Source organism: Petaurus breviceps, unplaced genomic scaffold (genome assembly GCF_028583685.1).
Source record: "Petaurus breviceps papuanus isolate PSGF00001 unplaced genomic scaffold, PetGlider_PUasm1.0 90701, whole genome shotgun sequence".
NCBI classification, from domain to species: domain Eukaryota; kingdom Metazoa; phylum Chordata; class Mammalia; order Diprotodontia; family Petauridae; genus Petaurus; species Petaurus breviceps.
In genome coordinates, this window is record NW_027187316.1 from 7,163,344 (window position 1) to 7,189,653 (window position 26,310).

General features: G+C 40.8%; 2 protein-coding genes across 2 annotated transcripts in view; both read right to left on the reverse strand.

The window, feature by feature from the left end:
• Window positions 1-14,091, reverse strand: part of SPATS1 (spermatogenesis associated serine rich 1) — a 36,742-nt gene extending 22,651 nt beyond the window's left edge. The window contains exons 1-2 of the mRNA XM_069065761.1: window positions 13,917-14,091; window positions 2,413-2,560 (exon numbers count right to left, since the gene is read on the reverse strand). Of these exons, the coding sequence (XP_068921862.1) occupies window positions 2,413-2,560; window positions 13,917-13,962 (194 nt within the window). The 5' untranslated portion in view covers window positions 13,963-14,091. The remainder of the gene's footprint in view (window positions 1-2,412; window positions 2,561-13,916) is intronic.
• Window positions 1-26,310, reverse strand: part of CDC5L (cell division cycle 5 like) — a 168,030-nt gene that overhangs the window by 83,401 nt on the left and 58,319 nt on the right. The gene's annotated exons all lie outside the window — the stretch shown is intronic.

Below are 26,310 nucleotides of genomic sequence, written 5' to 3' on the forward strand. Positions count from 1 at the left end.
ACCCTGTGAATTTCAGTGTGGAGCAGGACCTACCCAGAGAGCTGGACAAGGAACTGGGAGCTGTCTGCCATTGAACCCAGGTGACAGTGTGGTGAATCCAGATAGAATCTGGGACCATGGAAAGGGATCCAGGGAATCTGAGAATAGGCCCCAAACCAAGATGAAAAGACCTCTCCCTGGGTACTGAGTAATGATGAAATGGTAGTTTACTAGTGACCTAAGGGATTGAGGCATTTGTGTATGATACTTAGTAATTGATTGATGAACAAGGGACTGATTGAGTTAATCAAGACTTTGCCCCAAGAGTAATTGATTGATGAACAAGTGACTGATTGAGTTAACTTAAGAGTGACTATTTTACTTTGAGACTATGTTGTGAATATTATATTGTGGTTTTCTGTGATAAGTTGTAATATTGTGAATGCTGTACCTTGATTTTCTGTGAAAGTTTTGCTTCGATTTGTTATGGAATAGAGTGATCACTATACTGTATAATCAGAATCTTAAAAGCTGTTCACAGTAGCATTCTTCTGGAAAGCTGCTTGTGTGTGGCATTGCAGACCAGCAGGCATGCCTACAGCCTGCCAAAGGATTTTGGGTGGCCACTGAAAAATGTAAAGGATGGGGGCATCTAGGTGGCACAGTGAATAGAGCACTGCCCTGGAGTCAGGGGGACCTGAGTTAAAATCTGGCCTCAGACACTTAACACAAAAACTAGCTGTGTGACCTTAAGCAAGTCACTTAACCCCAACTGCCCTACCTTCCCCCCCTCCAAAAAGGAAGGAGAGAGAGGGGGGGGGGAGGGAGGAAGGAAGGAAGGAAGGAAGGAAGGAAGGAAGGAAGGAAGGAAGGAAGGAAGGAAGGAAGGAAGGAAGGAAGGAAGGAAGGAAGGAAGGAAGGAAGGAAGGAAGGAAGAAAGATGTAGAGGATATAAAAGAAAGTAAAGATGTAACAGGTACTTTGTCTATGCCCTGCTTAACCTGCCTTCCACTATCACTGTTGTGCCCATCATGTTACTTGGCAGGTGTGTTGCCACCACTGTGCACTCTCTCTTGTTTGTCAAGTGACCCACAGTAACCTACCTTCATCAATCTGTCTCTAGTCTGAGAAGCAAGAGTCATGCCTTTTCGCTGTTTTTTTGGTCATTACTGGCAAAGTGAGTGTAAGGACAAAGTGAGTGTAGCAAAGTAATTTTTTTAACATTGTGATTTCATGATATATAAAAATCTTAAGTAATAAGTGTAATTAATTGCTATTAATTGAAATTTCCTTTTTGAATATGGTTTATTTGCAAAATAGTTTAATCATTAATTATACTTTTACTTGGAAAGTGAGCTGCTACAAACCTCTCTGTAGCCCAAAGAAGTTTAGCCTACTTTAGTTTTGGTCCCTACCTACTGCCAAGTTGTACAGGTCTGTGCAAGGTGTTATACTGGATAGAACACTGAGCCTAGAGTAAGACCTGAGTTCAAATCTGACCTCAGACACTTACTAGCTACGTAACCCTGGGCAAGTCACTTTACCCTGTTTGCCCCAGTTTCCTCATCTATAAAGTGAGCTGGAAAAGGAAATGGCAAACTATTCCAATAGCTTTGCCAAAAAAAAAAAAAATCCCAAATGTAGTCACACAGAATCAGACACAACTGAAGCAAGTGAACAACAATGCTTATGCTACCTAACTCACAGGGATGTGAGGACAGTGCTCTGTAAATGTCAAAATGCTATAGAAATAGGTTATTACTATGGAGAAGCAGGCGTGTGCTAGAGCCAATTTGAACTGGATAAGGGGAGCCAATAGTTTAATTTTCAGTGTGAGGATTTATATCATAGAAATTGGCAAATACTACAAATCAGGGTTTGATTTCTTTTTCATTGATTGTCTCAACTTGAGAAAGTGATGGAAGAAATGTTAATGCATATTAAATCTTAAAATGGGTGGTGGATACATTTTTCCCCAAGAGCCAGTTATTAAACATTTACCAGCCCACCCTTGTATGAATATGATCTGTTTAGGTTTTTGGTTCTATTAGACTAAAATGTTCATAGATCTTCATCAGACTTAAGAAAGTGATGGGGAAAATGTTAATAATGAATATTAATCTTAAAAGTGTGTGGTGGATACATTTTCCCCCAAGAACCAATTGTTAAACATTTACCAGCCCACCCTTGAATGAATATGAGTTGCATAGTCTATTAACTAAAATGGTTCATAGATCTTTATCATGCTTTAAAAAAGTGATGGGGAAAAACCTAATGATGCATATATTAAACTTAAAAATATGTAGTGGGTACATTTTTCCCCAAGAGCCAGTTGTTAAACATTTACCAGACAACCCTTGAATGACTATGAATTGTGTAGGCTATTAGCTCTATTAGATTAAAATGGCTCGTAGATCTTTATCGCACTCTTACTCGGTAGGAGCATCTCTTTGGAGGTGATACGGAAGACAGCAGGGACAAGCATCACATTCAGCAGCCGACGGAGGAACAGGACGGGGACTGACATCCATTGCACTAGAGTTGTGTTCCTTAGGCTCCAGACTGCCATTGCTGTTAGCACCTGCCACAACATATTTCTAATCCTTTAATTACATTTTCAAAAATAGCATTCTGTTTAGTATTTGAAGCACAACTAACTTGTGAAGGGCCAAGATCTAATTACAAAATATATTTTTGCCTTTCCTTCCTTTCCTTTCACTGAAACACTTCTCAAAAGAACAGCCTTACACTGCCTCTGGACAGTGTAATAGATGGAGTGCTGGGATTTCAGAGCCAGGAAGACCTGAGTTCAAATCCTGACTTAGTAGGTGTGTGACTTTGGGCAAGTCATTTAGCCCAGTTTCCTCATCTGTAAGATGGGGATAATAATAACACTGACCTCACAGAACTGTTGTGAGATTTAAATATATATATGTATGTATGTACACATATACACACACATATGTTTGTTTATGTATATACACACATTTGTTGCTGCTTTTCAGTTGTTTCAGTCATGTTTGACTCTCTGTGATCCCATTTGGGGTTTTCTTGGCAAAGATACTGGAGTAGTTTGCCATTTCCCTTTCTGGCTCATTTTATAGATGAGGAAATGGAGGCAAACAGGATGAAGTGACTTGCCCAGGGTCATACAGCTAGTAAGAATCTGAAGTTGGATTTGAACTCAGGTCTTCCTGACTCCAGACCAGTGATTTATCCACTGCACCACCAACCTGCCCATGCATTCATTTTCTTATTTATTTATATATATATTTTATCTTTATATATTATATAATTGTATCAATATATTAAAAATCATTTTATATATGTATATATATATATCACTCAGCAAACCTTAGAGCACTATATAAATGTTAGCTATCATTACTATTATCACAGTTCCCACTTCTATTTCCTCATTTCTCTTCCATTCCTCTCCTTTCCCCCCAAATATCTCTACTGAAGGGACTCTCTCCAGGATTACAGACCTCCTCATGGGGAAATCCAAAGGTCTTTTCTCAGTCTCAAAATCTCCACTCTGATACTTATCTATCTTCTTTTAAATTTTCTCCTTGACTTTTTTCTTTCTTAAATAAAAAAGTGGCAAGATGGCGGAGTAGAAGCACGACCTTCCCGCAGCTCCGGCTTCCACCCTCCCCAATCCATGTAAAAAGGGGACTCTAAACAAACTTTGGAGCTGCAGAACCCACAAAATGACACAGAGAAGCTAACCTCCCGCTGAGAACAGCCCGACAGGCCAGCAGGAATCGGCCAGCACAAGGCTCTGGGAGCAGAGCCCAGCCCCACACCGAGGCTTTAGCCCCAGGGCGGGCCTGACCAGCTGCCAGCCAGAGGGACTCCAGATCAGCAGCAGCTGTGGCCGTTTCCAGATTTATCAATACATAGATGCGAAGGACAAGTTCTAATAAGGAATAATAGCGGGAGACAGTGCGGTGGCCTGTGCGGGAAGGCGTGGCGGACGCAGGCCTGGAAGGGGCCTGATCAACTCGGAGGGCAAGTCTTCCCACCAACCACAAGGTCCACTACCAGGCCTATCACCAAAGGGCTGGGACTGCAAAGAGCAAGGTAAGAAGCAAATACAGGGGCCCCTATACTGGACAGCAAACACTCCTGGGGCTACCACTTCATAGCCCAGAAATCTTTTTTTTTTTTTAAAGCCCCTTTCAGGACCTCCAAAGACAAGGATGGCAGAGTGAACCCCACTTGCTCCAAACCCCCCCTCTGACCCTGAAAATATAGTAACTCTTGCCCCAGGGCAAAACCCTCTACAGTAAAGGCTTGGGATCCTAGAGGAAGGGCGTGGCTAGGACACTGCCTCAAAATGGGTAGAAAGCAGACTACAAAGACAAAGACTCTAGAGTCCTACTATCCTCAGAGGGAGGAACCAACCTCAGAGGGAGACACTGTGGACTCCACACCCACAGCTGAGACTTCAACAGGGAATGGATCCCAAGCACAGAAGGCTCTCCTAGATGAGATCAAAAGGAACTTTGAAAACAAAATGAGAGAGATAGAAGACAAAATGAATAATTCTCTCAAAACGAAAATAGCAGAATTCGAAAAACATTATAATGAGGAAAACATCTCTCTAAAAAGAAAAGTGTATGATATGGAAAAGGAGCTTCAAAAATTAACCAAGGAAAATGATTTGCTAAAAACCAGAATTAAACAAATGGAAACAAATAACTCTATGAGGAACCAAGAATTAGCCAAGCAAAACAACAAAAATGAAAAATTAGAAAAAGAGGTAAAATACCTCAAAGAAAAAATAACTGACCTGGAAAACAGATCCAGGAGAGATAATCTGAGAATCATAGGCCTACCAGAAAATTATGATGAAAAAATGAGCCTGGACAACATTCTCCAAGAGCTCGTTAAGGAAAACTGCCCTGAGATACTAGAACCTGAGGGGAAAATAGAAATCGACAGAATCCACCAGACACCTGCTGTAAGAGATCCCAAACTGAAAAATCCTCGAAATGTTGTGGCCAAACTCCAGAACTACCAGATAAAAGAGAAAATACTTCAAGCGGCCAGAAAGAAACAATTCAAATATCGAGGGTCCACAGTGAGGATTGCACAGGATTTGTCAGCCTCCACACTGAAAGATCGGAGGCAGTGAAATACAATTTTCAGGAAGGCAAAACAGCTCGGATTACAACCAAGGATCACATACCCAGCGAGACTGAGCATATTCTTCCAGGCAAAGAGATGGTCATTCAATGATATAACAGAGTTCCAGACCTTCTTGATAAAAAAGCCAGAACTCAATGGAAAATTCAACCTCCAATTACGAGAAGCAACAGTGACTTAGAAAGGTAAACAAGGAGAACACACATCATTTTAGAGGGAAAGAGGGGAGGGAGAGGAGCTTCACATGAGATCTGTTCCTGTCATTCTTGATATGAAGAAAAAATAGTATACCTCATTAAGTATAACAATATCCTACAGGCAGTAGGAGGGGGAAAGGGTTACAAAAGGGGGGTGGGAGTGATTTCTAGGGAGGGAAGTAGTAAGGGGAAAAGGGGAGGAAAAGGGAGGGGGGCCAAAAAGGGAACACTGAGGGAGGCGGTGGTCAAAAGGAAAACTATTAAGGGGGGGAAGGGAGAAGGAAGGGAAAATACGAACATTAACAGGGTCAGGAATAGGATGAGGGGAAAGATACAGATAACAATCATAACTGTAAATGTGAATGGAATGAACTCTCCTATAAAATGGAGACAGATAGCAGAATGGATTAGAAATCATAATCCTACAATATGCTGTTTACAAGAAACACATTTGAAATAGAGGGATACACACAAGGTAAAGGTAAAGGTTGGAGTAAAATATATCATGCCTCAGCTAAAGTAAAAAAAGCAGGGGTAGCAATCCTTATCTCAGATAAAGCAAATGCAAAAATTGACCTAATTAAAAGAGATAAGGAAGGAAACTATATCCTGTTAAAAGGCACCATCGAGAATGAAGCAATATCACTACTTAACATATATGCATCAAGTAGTGTAGCATCCAAATTCCTAGAGGTGAAGGTAAAGGAATTAGAGGAAGAAATAGATAGCAAAACTATACTAGTGGGAGACCTTAATCTCCCCCTATCTGAACTTGATAAATCCAACCTCAAAATAAACAAGAAAGAAGTTAAGGAGGTGAACAGGATTTTAGAGAGGATAGGTATGATAGATCTCTGGAGAAAACTGAATGGGGATAAAAAGGAATATACTTTCTTCTCAGCAGTTCATGGCACATATTCAAAAATTGACCATGTTCTAGGGCATAAAAACCTCACAATTCTATGCAGTAAGGCAGAAATATTAAACGCATCATTCTCAGATCATGATGCAATAAAAATTATATGCAATAAGGGGCCAGGGAAAGACAGACTAAAAACTAACTGGAAATTAAACAATTTGATCCTAAAGAATGAGTGGGTCAAACAAGAAATTATAGAAACAATCAGTAATTTCATTCAAGAGAATGATAATAATGAGACAACATACCAAAATCTGTGAGATGCATTAAAGGCAGTTCTTAGGGGAAGTTTTATATCCCTGAGTGCATACGTGATTAAATTAGAGAAAAGGGAGCTCAACGAATTGGGCATGCAATTAAAAAACCTAGAAAAAGAACAAATTCAAAATCCCCAATTAAATACTAAACTAGAAATATTGAAGACTAAAGAAGAGATTAATAAAATCGAAATTAAGAAAACTATTGAACTAATAAATAAAACCAAGAGCTGGTTTTATGAAAAAAGCAACAAAATTGATAGACCCTTAGTCAATATGATAAAAAAAAAAGAAAGAAGAAAACCAAATTATGAGTATCAAAAATGAAAAGGGTGAATCTACCTCCAATGAAGAGGAAATCAAAACAATAATTAGGAATTATTTTTCCCAATTGTATGCACATAAATTTGACAATCTTAGGGAAATGGATGAATATTTAGAAACATACAAGTTGCCCAGATTAACTGAAGAGGAAGTAAATTACTTAAATAATCCCATCTCAGAAAAAGAAATTGAACAAGCCATCAGTCACCTCCCTAGGAAAAAATCTCCAGGGCCAGATGGATTCACTAGTGAATTCTATCAAACATTTAAAGAACAATTGATTCCAATACTCTACAAATTATTTGGGAAAATTAGTGAAGAAGGAGTCCTACCAAATTCTTTTTATGACACAAATATGGTACTGATACCTAAATCAGGAAGAGATAAAAAAGAGAAAGAAAATTATAGACCAATCTCCCTCATGAATATAGAGGCAAAAATTCTAAATAAAATACTAGGCAAAAGACTACAGCAACTTATTTCAAGAATAATACACTTTGATCAGGTAGGATTTATTCCAGGAATGCAAGGATGGTTTAATATTAGGAAAACCATCAGTATAATTGAGCATATCAACAATAAAACTAGCAGAAACCACATGATCATCTCAATAGATGCAGAAAAGGCTTTTGACAAAATACAACATCCATTCCTATTAAAAACATTAGAAAATATAGGAATAAATGGAGCCTTCCTTAAAATAATAGGTAGCATCTATTTAAAGCCATCAGCAAGTATTATATGCAATGGGGAGAAGCTGGAAGCATTTCCCATAAGAGCAGGGGTGAAACAAGGGTGTCCACTATCACCCCTCTTATTCAATCTGGTACTAGAAATGTTAGCAGTAGCAATTAGAGAAGAAAAAGAAATCAAAGGAATCAAGTTAGGCAAAGAAGAGACCAAGCTATCACTCTTCGCAGATGATATGATGATATACTTAGAGAATCCTAGAGAATCAAGTAAAAAACTGCTTGAGACAATAAATAAATTTGGCAAAGTTGCAGGATATAAAATAAACCCACATAAATCCTCGGCATTCCTATATATTTCCAATGAAACTCAACAGCAAGAAGTAGAAAGAGAAATCCCATTTAAAGTTACTGTAGACATTATAAAATATTTGGGAATCTACCTGCCAAAACAAACCCAGGACCTGTATGATCATAACTACAAAACACTTTTCACACAAATAAAGTCAGATCAACTAATTGGAAAAATATCAATTGCTCATGGCTGGGTCGAGCTAATATAATAAAAATGACAATTTTACCTAAATTAAATTATATATTTAGTGCCATACCAATTACTTTACCAAAAAACTACTTTACAGAGTTAGAAAAAATAGTAACAAAATTCATCTGGAAGAATAAACGGTCCAGAATATCAAGGGAATTAATGAAAAAAAATGCTAGGGAAGGTGGACTAGCTTTACCAGATTTCAATCTGTACTATAAAGCAGCAGTCATCAAAACTACTTGGTACTGGATTAGGAATAGAGGAGTGGATCAATGGAATAGATTAGGCACACGAGATTCAGAAGTCAACGACTACAGTAATGTATTGTTTGATAAACCCCCAGACCCTGGTTTTTGGGATAAGAACTCACTATTTGACAAAAACTGCTGGGAAAACTGGAATATAGTATGGCAGAAACTGGACATAGACCATTATCTAACACCATATACCAAAATCAAATCTAAATGGGTTCATGATCTAGGTATAAAGGTTGATACTGTAAGCAGTCTGCTAAAACAAGGAATAGTTTACCTATCAGACTTGTGGAGAGGGAATGACTTTATGAAGAAACAGGAATTAGAGAACATTATAAAATGTAAAATGGATAATTTTGACTACATGAAATTGAAAAGTTTCTGTACAAATAAAGCCAATGTAACCAAGATTAGGAGGGAGGTGGGAAATTGGGAAAGAATCTTTACAACCTATGTCTCTGACAAAGGACTCATCTCTAAAATATACAGAGAACTGAGTCAAATTTATAAGAATACAAGTCATTCTCCAATTGATAAATGGTCAAAGGATATGAACAGGCAGTTTTCAGAGAAAGAAATTAAAGCTATCTATAAGCACATGAAGAAATGCTCTAATTCACTATTGATTAGAGAAATGCAAATCAAAACAACTCTGAGGTACCACATCTCACCAGTTAGATTGGCTAAGATGACAAAACAGGAAAATGACAAACGCTGGAGAGGATGTGGGCAAACTGGAACACTAATGCATTGTTGGTGGAGCTGTGAACTGATCCAGCCTTTCTGGAAAGCAATCTGGAACTATGCCCAAAGGGCTATAAATACTTTCATACACTTTGATCCAGCAATACCACTCCTAGGGTTATATCCCAAAGAGATCATAGAAATTGGAGAAAGACCCATATGTACAAAAATGTTTATAGCAGCTCTTTTTGTTGTGGCAAAGAATTGGAAATTAAGGGGGTGTCCATCAATTGGGGAATGGCTGAACAAGTTGTGGTATATGCATGTTATGGAATATTATTGCGCTATAAGAAACGGGGAGCAGGCGGTCTTCATATTTACCTGGAGAGGCTTAAAAGAACTGATGCTGAGTGAGAAGAGTAGAACCACGAGGAATTTGTACACAATTACAGACACAACGTATGTGTGATGACCAACTTTGATAGACTGGACTCTTCTCAACAATGCAGGGATATAAGTCAATCCCAAAAGACGCATGATGGAGAGAAAAACGTGCATCCAGAGAAAGAACTAGAAAGAACTAAATTTATATCCAGGTGGAAGCAAAATACCTGATCTTTTTCGTTCTCTTATTTGATTTTATGTCCTCTTTACCATTTTTCATTCCAGCTGGTACAATCCATCCTTATAACCTGACCATTGTATAATGTGAAAGTATTTACAGATCCTATACTTGATTGTAAGACGCCATGGAGGGGGGGAGAGGGAGGAGGGGGACAAAATGTGAAATTCAAGGAATTGTGGAATTGAATCCTGTAAACTAAAAGGAAACAAACAAATTAATAAATTAAAAATTGAATTAAAAAAAATTAAAAAGTGCACTTCTATCATTCCCCCCACCCCATAGAGCCCTCTTGTAACAAATACTGCCTTAAATTCCGCGGCACTGTACCTTCTCTTCCTATCTCTCTGCCTTCTTTCCTGACTCTTCTCTTCTTCCTCTTACCCACTAACTCTGGTCTTTCTTCAAGCTCCTTTTCTAGTCCTCTTCTCTCTATGTTCTGTCCTCTAATGGGCTCATCCACCACTCTCACGGTTCCTACTCTTTGTAGATGCATTAAGTGTATTTAAGAAAAGGTTGTTCATGAGAGGCAGCATTGTTTACTGAGAATTAGAAAGACCTGGGTTACTCTGATAAACCCCAGCTGTGCCAGAACAACTCATTTGATCTCTCAGTGTCCCAGGCATCTCTCTAAGGCTGTAAATTGCAGATAAAATGCATATTGCCATATGCATTCATAGATGGAGATTCCTTGCTGGGTAGCCCATATATCAATGAAATCGCACTTTTAGACTCTCCAAAGTGTTTCTAGTGGCAATGTAGTAGAAAGATGACCTCAAATCAGGTACTTACTACTTGCTACCCATGTTATCATGATAAAGTCACATAGCATCTCTAAGCCTCAGTTACTTCCTCTGTAAAATTTGGCTTCCAATGTCTTTCCAGTTTTAAGTAATTATTACTCTACACCAGCTCTGTCCTCTCTCCCAAGCTCCAATACTGAATCCAAGATTCACATGGTAGGCTTTATAAAATGGACTGATGGTGGGGAGGAAGGATGGAGGGGTTGGAAAGCTGGTAGATCAGTTAGAAAGCTTCTGCAGTAGTACAAATGACAGGCAATGGGGGCTTCTTAGAATAATGACAATGGGCATGGAAATGAAAGAATGGAATCAAGATTATAAAATGTAAAAGTGACAGGCACCATCAAGTCCACCTCACTCATTTGGCAGATGAGGAAAATGAGACACTGATTAAGTGAATTGTCAAGAGTCACATAGCTATTATCTGAGGCAGGCACCCAAGTCTTCCTGAGTCCAAGTCCAGTGGCCTGTCCAGTATGCCATAATGCCTCAGAAGAGATACTAGGAAAGATGAAAACTTGTGACTGACTGGGTTGGGGGAGTGTGTGTGAGAAAAATAAGAAACCAAGAATAATTCAAGGTTTTGATCCTTAGTGACTTAGAAATGGATACTATCGTTGACAGAATTACTGAAGGTCAAGAGTAGCCGTTGATTGGGGTCGGAAGCAGGATGTGTGAGGAAAATAGCAAACCACTCCAGTATCTGCCGAGAAAACCCCATGGGCAGTATGTTCCACAAGGTGGTCAGGAAGAGTTTTAAAAAAGTGAACAATAACAGGGGTGTGTAAGTAGGGCAGGGAACAGTGAATTTTGTTCTAGAGAGATGGTCTTTTAGTCAAAAGCAGGACATTCAGATGCAGAGGTGCAGAATGCAGCTGGAGATGTAAACAAGAAAGATCAGGACTTGAAATACAGATTTGGGATTCACCCCACCACCCCCACCACATAAAGGGTCTAGGCTATGAGAGTAAATGTAATTTCTGAGAGTTTGAGCAAAAAGAAAGAAGAGGATTGAAGAATGAACCTTGGCTATAGATGTACTTAGGTATCTAGTTTGACTTTTTCTTTCTGGAGACTGGGTCTCCCTATCTCACCCATGCTAGAAGTACATCCCCCATTGGTATCATGGGCACCTGAGCCTGATCCTCTTGGGGGCTGTAATGCGAATGTAAATTTTAAAGATCTTCCCTGCCCCTAGGCTAAAGTGCACCAGAAGCCTGGGGAGGGAGGCTTGTTTTTCAGTAGATGCTTTTTGATTGGCCAGTGGGTCAATAAGGTTGTTACATTCTCTGAGCCAGGAGAAGGCTATATAAGCCCTGATGTGTAGCTTTGTTTTGGGACTCACTTTGAGAAGTATTCTGTGATTTGATCTGAATTCTGGGAAGCCGTTGTTGAGAGTCCCCCGGCTTTGAAAAACCCAGAATATGGAAACCCAGATGTTGACTGGGTATGGATGTAATGGTTGGACAGTTTGGAAATCTGTCTACTTGATGTTTCTGTCTTGATAATTATGCCTGTATACTTTGAGGTTCAGGGTGCTGACCTTTTCTCCTGAACAAGGTAAATGATATATGTCTGACTGATTAAAGTAAGCTTGTTAACCCATTTTGAGTTGCTTTCCTTTAACAAAGCAGATCTAAGAACCTGTATGGGCAGCAAACCCTGAGGACGCACTTGGGGTGGTTGCTGCTACAGGGGCTTACCATATTGGTGCTAGACTTAGCACAGATATTTAATAAGTGTCTTAGCCGTACAGCAACTCAGAATTTTTGAGCTCAAGAGATCCATCCACCAGCTTTAACCTTCCCCAAGTGGAAGGAATTATATATATTCACCACCATGCCCAGTTCAATTTCTTTTTTAAAAAATTTATTAAGTACTTTTTGGGTACAGAAAATACACCAAAGACAACATAAAGGCCTATTCTCAAAGAACATAACATCTAATGTGCAGAAGGACTATGGACACTCTTACTTCAATCTTCCCAACTAAGAAGAATGACATCTCATGCCTACCTACTCCCCATCTGTCTTGGGCTGCTGCCAGAATGAATAAAGATAAGCCAAAGTGACTAGAGTCTAACCCTTTAAAAACCTAGATCTTGCAGAGCTAAAGCCAATCATTCAATTTTCCCTTTCCACTGATCAATAATAGAACATAAATTCTACCCTGGGGAGATTCATATCGATCAACTAATCAACAAGCATTTATTCAGTACCTTCTCTATATCTGTCACCATGCTTCTAAGAACACTGTTTTTCAGAAGTGAGACCATCTGAGTCCTCATTCTGTTGCACCCTGCATTCCATTCCATTGATAAATGTTCATAGATAAGTCAATACAGGGTAAATAAATCCACAGTGATGAAGGCAGATGGCAACACTGGGGGAAACAGGAAAGGCCTCCTGAAAGAGGAAATCTTTTAGCTGAGCCTTAAATGGAGTTGGTGGTTTCAAGAACAGGAGGTGATAAGGGAGATCATTACAGGAATGGGCAAGAGCCTGTTTAAAGACAGGAAGGCAAGAGAGAATGTGAGCTATGAGAACAGCAAATAGCACAGTTTTTTTCTTGATCATGGTACACAAGGGAGAGTAATGTGCAATCATCCTGGAAAGAAAGGCTATAGACAGATTGGGAAGGACTTTAATGTTAAACAAAGGAGTTTTTGTTTTAATGCAACAGGAAGCCACCAAAGCCTCTTGAGCAGGGGAGTGATATGATTATGTTGTTCAGTCATATCTGAGTCTTCATAACCATGTGGACCATAGCTCACCATTCCTATCCATGGGATTTTCTTAGCAAAGATATTGAAGTGGTTTGCCATTTCCTTATCCAGTGGGTTGAGGCAAATAGAGGTTAAGTGATTTGTCCAGGGTTACACAGCTAGTGTAACTAGTCTGAAGTCTAGTTACTAGTCTGTAATAGTCTGAAGCTGGATTTGAACTCAGGTCTTCCTGACTGCAGGCCCAGCACCTAACCACTATGTCACTATACCTGCCTCAAAAGTAACACCTAGTTAGTGTTTGAGGCTGCATTTGAACCCAGGTCTTCTTGACTCTAGGCCTAGCAGTCTACCCACTAAGCCATCTAGCTGCCAGGGGCACATGATTAGACTCATGCCAAATATCCATTTGGCAGCCCTGTGGAGGACAGATTAGCATGGAGAGAACCTCTCCATTGGAGCCCACTCCCCACCTCCTGAGGCCACAGTTCTACCTGATAGGAGCCCCAGGAGAGGTACAGCTATTCTTACGCCTTGATTCTCAAGAGGTTAGAGATGCATCCCCATACATCCCTTACATCCCTTAATAACCAGTTATGAATCTACCATCAGTGAAGGAATCAACCAATAAACGTTTATTAGGCGCCTGCTGTGTTCCAAGCAATGTACTAAGTGCCGAAGTCCATATTAACCTATTGCCGACCTCTTCCCTAACACCCTCACCCCCAGCCAAGACCCCCAAATTCTCCTTCGTAGTTTTCCTACCATTCTCCTTCGGCCCCTCCACAACGACTGATCCGTTGGGCTCCATCAAGGACCTGGAGCGGCAGTTGGTAAAATGCTCTGCCAGCCCAGCTTGAGGCTTGGAGGAAGGCAGAGAACCCCCTGGGAAAGCAAGAGACTTCCAAGTTCCCCTCCCCTCCCCTCCGGGTGGAAGCAAGGCAGCGTTCTCTGGTCTCTAGGTTAGGGGAGGTACCAACTGCATTCTCAATGCTGGGGGGAGTGGCGGGGTGTGCCTTGGAGCACGTCAAGGAGACCGGGCTTTTTCCTTTCCACTTGTAGTAGAAGCTCCCTTTGTCCGAGGTGGAACTAACCCTTTTGTTTTTCCCCAGCCCCCTTTCTAAAGTTTTGTCCCCTTCACCTTAGTCCAGGCTTCTGTTCCCACTAGAGTGTGATACAATTTAAGGACTCCACTTAAGAAAAAGAAAAAGAAAGGTTTGTAAGCGGGGACGATGGGATCTACTCAGAAATAATAACTGGATTTTTCATATGCAGAATGAGGATGAGAAAACTATTTGTACTACGGCCTGATTCACACTATCTATCTGTCGTTGCAAGGACAGCCGGCACTCCATAACCCCAAAAGCTCTATTGGAGATTTTTTTCATAATATTACCATTTATTGTTGTTCAATTAAATTCAGCAAACATTTAATGAGTACGTACTGCATACAGAGTACCACGTGCTACATGCTGGAGATGCACAGACAAAAATGGAGCAGTCCCTGTCTACTCTGCAGCCTTGAGTCAATTTTTTTTTTTTATTAAGCAATCAGGGTTAAGTAACTTGCTCAAGGTTACACGGCCAGGTGTTTCTGGGTGGGTGCTAAGTGTCTGAGCCCGGGATTCGATCTCCAGGTCGTTCTGACACTGAAGCCGGTGCTCTTACTCACTGTGTTACCTGGCCGCCCCCTTGAGTCAATTTTTGAAAAATCAACTAAGCACCTACTGTATACCTGATACCATTAGACACATGGGGGAGAGAGACAGAGACAGAGAGAGAGACAGAGACATTGAATTTCTGCCCTCAAAGAGCCTACTACTTTCTCCTGAAGGGATACAACATGAGTAGAGTTAAGCCTGGTCTATACAAAGTACTTGAATATTATTAATAATAAAGGACAATATAACTTCCAGGTCCTTCTCATTACCCTGAGGTGCCAATAAAGTATAAATTGGCTATTAAGCCAGCTAACAAATGACTCCCCCTCCCTCCCCAGCTCATGGCAGTTCATGACAGTGATGCCATTATGACTTAATAGACAGTCTTCCATTGAGAGCTCCAGGGTCAGCTTCACTCTACTATGAGTCACTGGAAGAACTGGAGTGAGAAAAATTATTGTATTGACTTTAATATTGTCTTTGATTATACACACCCAACTGAAACCTTCCTTGGTAGCTCCTTCCTACCTCTAATAACTCTTGCAGCTAAATATTTCACAAGATCTTAAAAATGAAAGGAATTTCAGAGGTCCAACCTGAGCTCAAACCAGAACTCCATCTACACAAATGATAATCCAGGCTCTGCTTGAAGAATTCCATTGATGGGGAGCTGGATTGTAGTCAGAAGACCTTATTTCAATACAATACCTATATGTGACCTTGACCGAGTATTTCACTGCCCTCGGGCCTCGATTTCCTCTTTTATGAAATAAGCAGTTAGATTTAATTACTTCTAAGCTTCTTTCCAGCTCTAAATTTATGAGCCACTTTTGAATTGTCCCATTTGTTAGGGCTTCCCCTTCCCTCAGGCTAAAGTCCTCCAGTGTAAGGGCCCTCTCAATACTTCAGTGTCACTTTTAGGTGACTCTGATGACTGTTAGTCAGTTGTGTCCAACTCTTCATGACCCCATTTGGAGTTTTCTTGGCAGAGATACTAGAGTGGCTTGCCATGTACTTTTTCACTTCATTTTATAGATGAGGAAACTAAAGCAAACAGGGTTAAGTGACTTGCCCAGCATCACACAGTTAAATAAGTGTCTGAAGTCACATTTGAACTCAGGTCTTCCTGACTCCAGGCCTAGCACTCTATCCACTATACCACCTAGCTGCCCATATACCTTAATTTTACAGAATGCTTCCCATGTATCTCCATGATAAGGATGGTAGTACATTTATTCCCACTTTACAGACAATGGACCCTTCTGTAGTGCCAATGCAATATTCACAGCACCCACGGTCACTTATATACCTGTGTAGTGCTCAATTGCAAGATATAACAGACTCTCCATATAGAAGAAAGAAGCAAAACATTTATTCAGACACCAGAAAACTGAATCCCAAAACCAACAAGCCGATTCCATCATAGTAGCAAAGAAGGTAATAAGCCACTACAGCATAGGGAGTCATACCAGCCTTTAGCCTTCCCGCAAACCAACACAAGACCAATACCTACTCACAAGCCTATCTGTTTCCCTTGGAAGCGTCCTCTCTTCTCAACCTTCCTTTCCCATTACAAATAGTTTAAAATTTTTTACCACGTAGATCTACTTTTCTTTTTAATAAAACAGCTGACCTATAGAGTAGTGTTCTAAAAACCTTTTTAACCATGCATCCTGTTCTGTGATGAAACTGATGGGGTACTTGGGATCTATGTTTGTAAACTCAATTTGTAATACCAATTTGTAACATCAGGAATGATGGGGTGCTTGGGATCTATATTTGTAACATCAGTCTGTAAAACTTTGTAACATCAATTTGTAAAACCAGTTTGTAAAATCACACTACCGCCCCCCCCAGTCTCAGAGAATTAACTCTGTCCCTTCCCCCCCTGCCCCTAGCTTCAAAGCATTAATTGTGCCCAGCAACAACTCATGGATTGTTTATCTCAGCCTTGAAATACTAACAAGCTATACCTATCAATCCTTCACAAAAGTATCTATAAATATTCCAGCTTAGGCAACTATTATCTCCCCCTTGCATAGTGTCTCGTTGCCCCCCTGAATTCTTCAGTACCCTATCTCTAGGTTGACTCCTTGGCTGCCTCAATGAATCCTTCGGGACCCTGTCTCTGGGTTAACTCCTTTGCCTATTATCCACTAAGTCTCTGATTAACCTTGGTTCCCAGACATCAATCTTGTCAGACATGACACTGATGGGTAGCAGACTGGGTACTTCTCCATCAGCCCTTGACGGCTCACTGACTTAGTGGCATTTTCAAACCTAAAACCACACCTCAAGGTAGCCCCCCCAGTGAATCATGGGCAATACACCTGTGCAGTTATATTACACTGTCCCCACCTTAACTCCTCCCTAATCCCACCCTTAATCACCTAGTTAGCATAATTGGCACCTGTTCTACTATGAATGATTCTATATAAATCCTAACTCTACCCCTTTGAGGTTGCAGGTCCTCTAAGAATCCTTGCCCGATGTAAGGCGGAAAATAAACTTTTTCAACTCTGACTCCAAATCTGCTCAGGCCTACTGAATTCTTTCCAGACTGAATCACAGACTCTGGTCTTATGATAAGATCAGAGTCCCTGCTGAACCTATTGGGAGCCATCCCTCATCAAAACCAACTCAGGCCATCCCCAGGTAGTTAATAATAATCACCATCATTATTTATTATTATTATTACCACATAGTATTTTAAGTTTTACAAGGTGACTTGCATGTGTTATTTCATTTGATCCTTATAACAATGCTATGAAGTAGGTACTATTATTATCCCTATTTTACTGATGAGGAAACTGAGACTGAGAGAGGTTAAGTGACTTGCCCAGAGTCACACAGATATTAAGTGTCTAGGCAGGATTTGAACTCAAGTCTTCCTGACTCCAAGTTCAGGATTCTATCCATTGCATCCCCTAGCTACCTCTAGGCAGTTCAATTTTGGAACAAAATGAATCATTTAATAATTAATAAAAGGAGATTCACTGACCAAAGCAAGAGAAGGATATTCAACAAGGATGTGCACTGAGGAAACCGCTGGTTGAGCCAGTTGAGCAAATTTCCCTTGCCAGATTTGCCCATCACTGTTTGCCAAACATCATAGCTGGAGCTCCTTGTGACTGTTTTTTACTTAATCATCAAGGAAATTATGTCAATAACCTGAGACTTTAGTCTCCTGAACCAATCAAGTCTAATGGGTGGTTTCTATTTCTTTAAAGGAAAAACCAGCCTAACTTTCGTGGAGGAAGGATTTAGGATGCTGCTCCTATCACGCACTTCTATCAGAAAACAAATGAACATATATCCCCAACATTTAGGTTTACTTTTTTATAAAATTTATGCAAATGGTAATAATTATGGAAATTTTAAAACTTTTGCAAAAAAAAACAAAAACAAAAAAACAAATAGGAATTAGATAAAGGTTAAATATCTTACGGTAGACTCGATAGGGAATTTATTGAATAGGAGAGTGACATAGTCAGACCTGAATCACTTTGCTAGCTTTGTGGAAGATGGATTACAAAGGGGAGAAATTTTGGAGCAGGGAATTGGATTAGGAATTTGGATTAGGAAGTCATTGTAATAGTTCAGGAGAGGTGATGAGGGCCTAAACTAGGGTGGTGGTCATGAGAGTAAAAAGGAGAAGACAGCTGCAAGAGGTAGAAACAAGTTTTAGCAACCAAGTGGATATATAGAATGAGACAAGAATAAAACCAAGGGTGTAAACCTGTGTGACTAGAAAGATGGTATCCAAAAAAGAAATAGGGAAGTTCAGAAAAGGGATGAGTTTGAGAGTGAAAGATAAAGTTATCACAAGCCATTCATTCTGGTTCATCCTGTGCTAGTCACTCTTTCCCAGCAGGGAAAAAAAAGATGTGTAGAGGAAGCTTACTCACCAGCCACTGCCCCAGAACACAGAGTCCCTTTCCCCCTCAAGAATGGCACCTCCAAACTGTTTTGAATTTATTTCTCTGATTACTAGAAAGTTTGGGCAATTTTTCAAGTGATTAGTAACAGTTGCTTTCACAATTGTTTGTTCATATCTTTTAGCCACTGGAGAATGAATATTTGTGTTTGCATAATAACTCCTCTCAACTTCTTCCCTAATTCCTGTTCACACAAGTAGGGGAGGTCCCAAACAGTAGCTGACTATTTTTCCCTTCAGGAATCACTCAGGAAACACTATCTGGTGTGCTCCCTAATCAATCAACCTGGTGACACCAAATAGCTTTTATAGAAGGTATTTACTGAGAAAGTATCTCTCTCTCTCTCTCTCTCTCTCTCTCTCTCTCTCTCTCTCTCTCTTTCTCTCTCTCTCACCCTTTCTCTCACCCTCTCTCTCTCTCACCCTGGGGAGAATGGTCTCAAATTTGAAACATAATATAAGTTAGGCACACATGTAGAGATGTGTACACATGGGACCAAGAGGTGTCTTGTGACTCCTGACCTAGAGAGTCCTTTTCTTCCTTTAAGAAGTTCCTATCAAATTAGCTTCAGGGAGTGATATCAGGGATGTCAGCAGCTCCTCATCTCAGCTAGGGTAATTTCTTCCAGGGCATGTGAGTCAATCTACTCCTGGCTTGGCTGATGCTGCTCCCAGCTCCAGGATCCCAATTGTCTGTGGGATGCAGGATGGCTCTGGTCTCACTAAGTGATCACCTTGACACTCCTATCTCAGAATATACATTTACCTAAGGTGAGAAAAGGAGAAACAGAAACAGAGATGGCCTGAGCTCAAGGACAAGTGGTGGCAGAGTAGGAAAGAGGGCAGCTTGCCTCTCCCCTCCACCTCCAGCAGCTCCACAAAAATCCTTCTCTCTTGAAAGCATCAGGCACACTCAGTTTTAGGTCAACCTTCCCTGTGCTATCAGTTCTTCTAGATTCTCAGCCAACCAGAAGAATCTTCATCACTACATAGTACTAGACTCTCAATCACTCAAAATTAGAAAAAAACTCACCAAGTCCCCACATGTTGTACTGAAATCAGGTGGGGAATATTATGCAAACTCTGAAGTAGGGAGAAAGGTCCCTCCATCATGCATGCCCAGAAGCAAGTCTAGTTCAACCTTCCCTGTGCTTACCTGGAATGCCCCAGAATGAAAGGAGGGGACCAAGGAGTTATCACAATTGAAAAATGTGTATCAATCTTTTATATATTATAAATGTTGGGTTTTTTTTTACCTCACAGCTATATCTACGTCAGATTTTTTTCATAGATCTAGTTCATAGACCTAGAATTGCAAAGAATTCTTAGAGGCTATCTTGCCCAATCCCTTATTTTTTACAGATGAGGAAACTGAAGTCTAAGATGGTAAAGTCACATAGATAAGTGTCAGAAGCAAGATTTGAACCTATGTCATGTTACGCCACACTTTTTTTTTTCCTTCTCCGTCACATTGTAACCCTCCTATTACTTTTGTTAGGGAATTCTCATATAATCAAATCCATCTATTTTCATCTCCACTTGTAGCTTCTTCCATTCCTTTGATAGACACAAAATGTTTCTATGTCCAAAATAGAGATGAACATATAAATAAATGAGATTCAGAAATTCTCCCTACAGAAGGTCTTACCTTACCTGTTGTTTGTCCTTCATTCTCAAAGAGGACTGTGACATCAGTGAGGTGATGTCATGTGCAAAGGAATTGGATTTAAGTAAGGGAGGGCTGTGCAGGGTCGCCAGTCTCACTTTCTCCTCCGGAGCCATCTGGGTCCAGTGGCCAGATACACATCAGGAGGACCAGAGATGGCCCTCCCTTACCTGTGGGCTGCAAGTAGAAAGGTAAGGCTATCTACTCAGGGTGCAGTCTCCAGGTAAGCCACTAGGTGGCGCTCCATGCTCAAGCTACTTTAGTTACGAGATTTAGACCCATTTCCTCATCCCACCTCCACTTCAGTGATTTTCACACAGGTGCAGCAGGACTGGGGTCCCCCCCCCCGTCCGCCTGTGACTTCCTGCCCATGTCTCCTATTTAAGTCTCCATCTACGTAGACACAGACTGACCTTGGTTCCCCATATCTCCTAGCCTCTTTGAAGTGCTTTAGAAATCAGTTCTGGTTATACCTCATCTCATTTAATCTAGGACTTAATGCAAAATTATAATAATTTATTTCATAATCTGATCATGATAGTACAGCCCTGATACCATTAAGATTCTTGTCTCCTTCCCAACTTTACTTGATCCAAAGGGTTTGTGATTCTGAGGCTGAGATTTTGTCATGGGGTCTTTTTCATATGTGGAACAGGACACCTATGGAAATACAGATGCCAGCAAAGGCTCTTTGGTGAATGATCTCATGAAAGTGGTCGGATAAAATAAAAGCTTCTTCTCTAAATGACTAGACTTTCTTGTTATTAATAAGATCAGGTACATATGGATGAAAATAATAGATAGTTCTAGGGGCAGCTAGATGGCACAGTGAGTAAAGCACCAGTCCTGGAGTCAGGAGGACCTGACTTCAAATCCAGCCTCAGACACTTAACATTTACTAGCTGTGTGACCTTGGGCAAGTCACTTTAACCCAATTACCCTGCCTTCCCCACTCCAAAAAGACAAAAAATAAATAAATAATAAATAGTTCTCCATGCCCTATACACTGAAATAACAGAGGAATCTACTTAAAGTCTTTCTCAGTTCTCCTTAATGCTAGCACCTTCCCTCTCTGATTATCTCCAATTCATCATGTGTGTGTATATATATCTTCTTTGTACATAGATGCATACATGTTGTCTCCCTCATCACACTATAGTCCTTGAAAAAAAGGGACTATTTTGGTTTTGGTTTCTTAAACCTTTCTTTGTATCCTCAATGCTTAGCACAGCACCTGGCATATAGTAGGCATCTAATAAATGCCCATTGACTTGACTTGACCTGGTCTCTTCTTCTTTTGGCCCTTTGGTGGCACAGCTGAGCCTCAAATGATTCATCCAACTTTCCACTCTTCAGACAAGGATTTACTGATGGGAAGCGCTGAGCTCAGCACTCCCTAGAGTCCAGAGCCTGGAAATAGGAGAGGTTGAGACAGATGCAGGGAGAGCAAGGAGAGGAAGCAAAGATCAAGGAGAGGTTTATAATGGATCCGGACTAAAACAAAACCCATTTCCAACCACCCTGGGCTCTAGGGACTGGGAAGAGAGGGAGAAAGAGAGTGTGAGTTTTAATTGAGTAGAAATTTGAATCTGAGTATGAATTTCCTTACCTATTAAATCAGAAAGTTGGAAGCCCTGGTGCAGTGAAGAAAAAAAAAAACACAGTAGAGGACCTGGATTTGAATCCTGGTTCCAGAGTTTACTAGCTACAGTATATGATGTTGAGTGGGCCACTGCCTCCTCAGAGCCTCAGTTTCCTGACCTGTAATATAACCTGGTTGGACAAGATGGTGTCAAGGGCCTCATCCTATGATCTTATGAATAGATGATTTTAAGGTTCCTTCCAACTCTAAATTCTAGGATCCTATGATTTCTGAGGGGTCTCCTTAAAGAGACTTCCCAGTTTCACTCATCCACCACCTCAAACACTTTTAATAGCTCCCCATTGCTTACAGAACAGTTCAAGCTCCTCAGCCTGGCATTCAAGGCCCTCTATAATCTCATGCCACCCTATCTTTCTAGACTTACATCATACTACCTTTGTGACCTCAGGTAAGTCACTTAAACTATCTATGCCTTAGTTTTCCCATTTGTAAAATGAGGTTTGAACAGATGATCTCTGAGGTCCTTTCCAACTCTCAAGCTATGCTTCTATGTTCCTCTGAACTCAACATCTCACCACTGGTCTTATAAGGCAGGATCCATATTTCCCCTTCAGATCGGGAATTCCACAGGAGGAGGAATTATATCTATCCTTCATATTTGCATTTCTGGACATTCCCATAAACCAAGCAACGTTTAAAATAGTAGCTATTTTGACAGGTAAATTTAGTCATGATGAAAAGGGAAACCCCCTAATCATTAGAGCTATGCCAAAGTGGAATGGACTGTCTTAGAGAATAGTAGATTTCCTCCAGAATTGTGCCAGAACCAGCTCATATCAGCTCCAGAGAGTGGCTTCCTAAATTTTGAGTGTGACCATTTACACCTCAGAAATTGGCAACCACTGCAAATTAGGGCTTGATGTATTGTTTTGCTGATTGTCTAGACTCAAGAAAGTGATGGGAGAAAATGTTAATCCAGTGTGTTTGGTTGTTTTTGAGTCATGTCCGACTCTTTGTGGCCCCATTTGGAGTTTTCTTGGCAGACACTAGAGTGGTTTGCCACTTCCTTCTTCAGCCCATTTTACAGATGAGGAAACTGAGGCAAACAGGGGTAGGTGACTTGCCCAACATCACATAGTTAGTGTCTGAAACTAGATTTAAACTCAGGAAGATGAGTCTTCTGACTCCAGGCACTTTATCCACTTTGCTACCTAGCTACCCAAAATGTTAATAATGCAGATTAAATTTAAAGGTGTGCCCTGCATGATTTTTGGTTTTGTATTTCAGAAAATCTATTGTTAAACACTTAAGGTCATACCCTGGTTTCCCTCCCATTAGAGGCTTTCAAACAGAGGCTGAATGACCCTTGAAGGGCCTAATACAGAGCAGATTATTGTTCAATTATGGGTTGGACTCGCTGGCCTCTGGGGTCTCAGCCAGCTCCAAGCCTGTGATGCTGTGATTACACTCACGTGTTATATTAGAGTACATTTACTGAATGGAATTGGAAATAAAAGATACAACATTAAAATTCCCAAGGGACTGAGCCTAGCCACGCTGGCTGTTAGAGGCCTGAAAGCTATACTTCTCAGCATCAGCAAATGCTCCTAGGAAAGTCCCCATCCCCAACCTAACTTTGACCAAGGGAACAGTGTTGGCCCCAAAGACTGTGGAGAATGGCTGTTATTGTATAGTTGTTTCAATTGATTCTGACTCTTCATGACCCCATTTGGGGTTTTCTTGGCAAAGATACTGGAGTTGTTTGTCATTTCCTTCTCCAGCTTATTTTACAGATGAGGAGACTGAGTCAAACGGGGTTAAGTGACTTGCCCAGGGTCACACAGTTAGGAAATGTTTAAGGTCAGATTTAAACTCAGGTCCTTCTGACTCTAGGCCCAGCACTCTATCCACTGAGTCACATAGCTCCTCCATTGGGAGGAAGAGCCAAAGAAGGGAAGGAGAACAGATTCACCATGAGAGAGAAGGGACTCCCTATTCTAACCCCTGTAGGACTAGTTTTCACTTCCTAACAGATTATCAGGTGATACTTGGAGTCAGGGGGTCATAGGACCCTCTACCACCACCCTCTGTAGCTCCAGACCCCCACACCGATAAATCATAGAATCACAGATATAGAGCTGGAAGGGATTTTAGTAGTCATTTAGTCTAACCCACTCATTTTGCAGATGAAGAAACTGAAGCCCAGAGAGGGTAACTAACTTGCCCAAAGTCAGACAGAGAGTAAAGAGCAGAGATGGGAATTTAATGCTGGTCCTCTCACTCCAAATCCAGCTCACTACTTCCCAATTGTGCTATGGTACTGTCCATGCTGGAAGGCAGCAAGGTGGCACAATGGATAGAACACCAGACCTGGGGTCAGGAAGACCTGAGTTCAAATTTAGCTTTCAGACACTTACTGTGTGACCCTGGGCAAGTTACTTCACCCTTATTTGCCTTAGTTTCCTCATCTGTAAAATGAGCTGGAGAAGGAAACAGAAAACCACTTCATTATCTTTACCAAGAAAACTCCAAATAGAGCCAAGAAGAACTGGGTACAACTGAAAACGAGTAAACAACAGCATATCAGAGATACTGTCCTAATACTAGAACACACACACACACACACACACACACACAGAGTCACCACTCCCTCCAGCCAAAGATGAGGTTTCAAGCATAACCACAGCACAGGAGATGAGCTGGGTAAGAGGAAGTTACACACACATAGTTTCCCTCTTTTACAAAGGTCAATAGTTCCCATGTCTCCCAGGAATCCCCACAATCAATCAATCAACCAACAAGTACAAAATTCTGACTATGTGCCAGGAAACACACAAAGTGCTAGGAATACTTATACAGCTCATTTATATAGGGCTTTTTGTGTTTCCAAAGCCACAATGTAATATCCAGGTCTTTCATTTATATATCTAATATTCAGTTTTAACTCTTCCATTTGCAAAGTGCTACTAAATCTCTCCTATTTACTATTCCTTAATATCCCTTGTTAGGTAGATGAGCAAAGGTAAAACAGTAACCTATTTTATGCATCAGATCACTAACACCCAGAGAAAAATACCCATCCACTGTCTCTTGACAAGTCAGTGGTGAAAACAGGATGAAAAAGATGAATAAGAAAAGTCACACTTCCAGGTCCACTGCTAGCTGAATTCCCAGAGTCACCTCTGGCTATTTTTAACCACTCCTGAGGATCACGGAGAGAACACCAATTACCAAAGAAATGGAATTCTCTGGGGTTTTTTTTCTTTCTATCCAATGACAGGCCTCCACGATCCCCACAATGATATTTTTAATTCCTGGAAGAGGCAAGATAGACCAGTGGAAAGATTATCAGAGGACTGGGGCTCGGGGCCCCAGCCCTGATGCTTCCTCTTTGAGGTGACTCAAATCTCCTAGTTGGCCTTCAGTTAGCTCTAAATTCTATGATTATTTGAGCAATACCTTGCCCATTCAAGTGGGAGGTGAGCAGTAAGAAGAGGGAAGGGAGTTTTTCCTTCCCTGAGTTGCCACTGGACACTGGCAGGAATAGTGGACAGAAAGATTAATTATGAGCCTACGTGGTACCTGGGGAATAGCAGTTGGGTATCAGTTGTGGATGCTGGGGTAGAAAGCGAAAGGAAAGGCTAAAGTCAGATGACTTGACCACCCCTTTCATATAATAATAATAGACATAATAATAGACAGGAAAGAAAAAAACCTCTTCTGTCTTGGTTTTCTTTGTATTTGTTCATGCTCCTCTCCTCCCTGCTCCAGGGCCAGCAGGGAAAAGGCCAGGGAAGTGACTAAACCACAAGCCAAAGCCAGGATTTTGGCTTTATGCAATCTCGGCTCTTTGGTGCTGTTCACGAGATGCCGGTGAACTTGCAGGTTAATGGCCTTTGGCATAAGACATGAACTTTTACCACAAAATCAAAAAAAACAAAAAGGTCCCCGGGGCCATGAATTCTTTCCACAACCCCCAGAAGGGACCATCCAAGCTCTACTTAAAGACCCCCAACCTGTTCCCTCCAGAGGGAGCCCCTTCCCTTTGAGACAATTGTAATGGTTAGGAATCAACATCAAGTCTACATTGTTTACCTTTGCAACTTCTACCCACTGCTCCTGATTCTGCCCTCTGGGGTCAGAGCAAGTGTGATCTTTCCTTCACATGACAAGTCTTTGGATACTTGAAGACAACTATCATGTTCACCCTTGTCTTCTTTTGTCAAGCCCAAATGATCCCCAGTTCCTTCAAACAGTTTTCATACATGACCTCAAGGTAGTAGGTTCCCCTT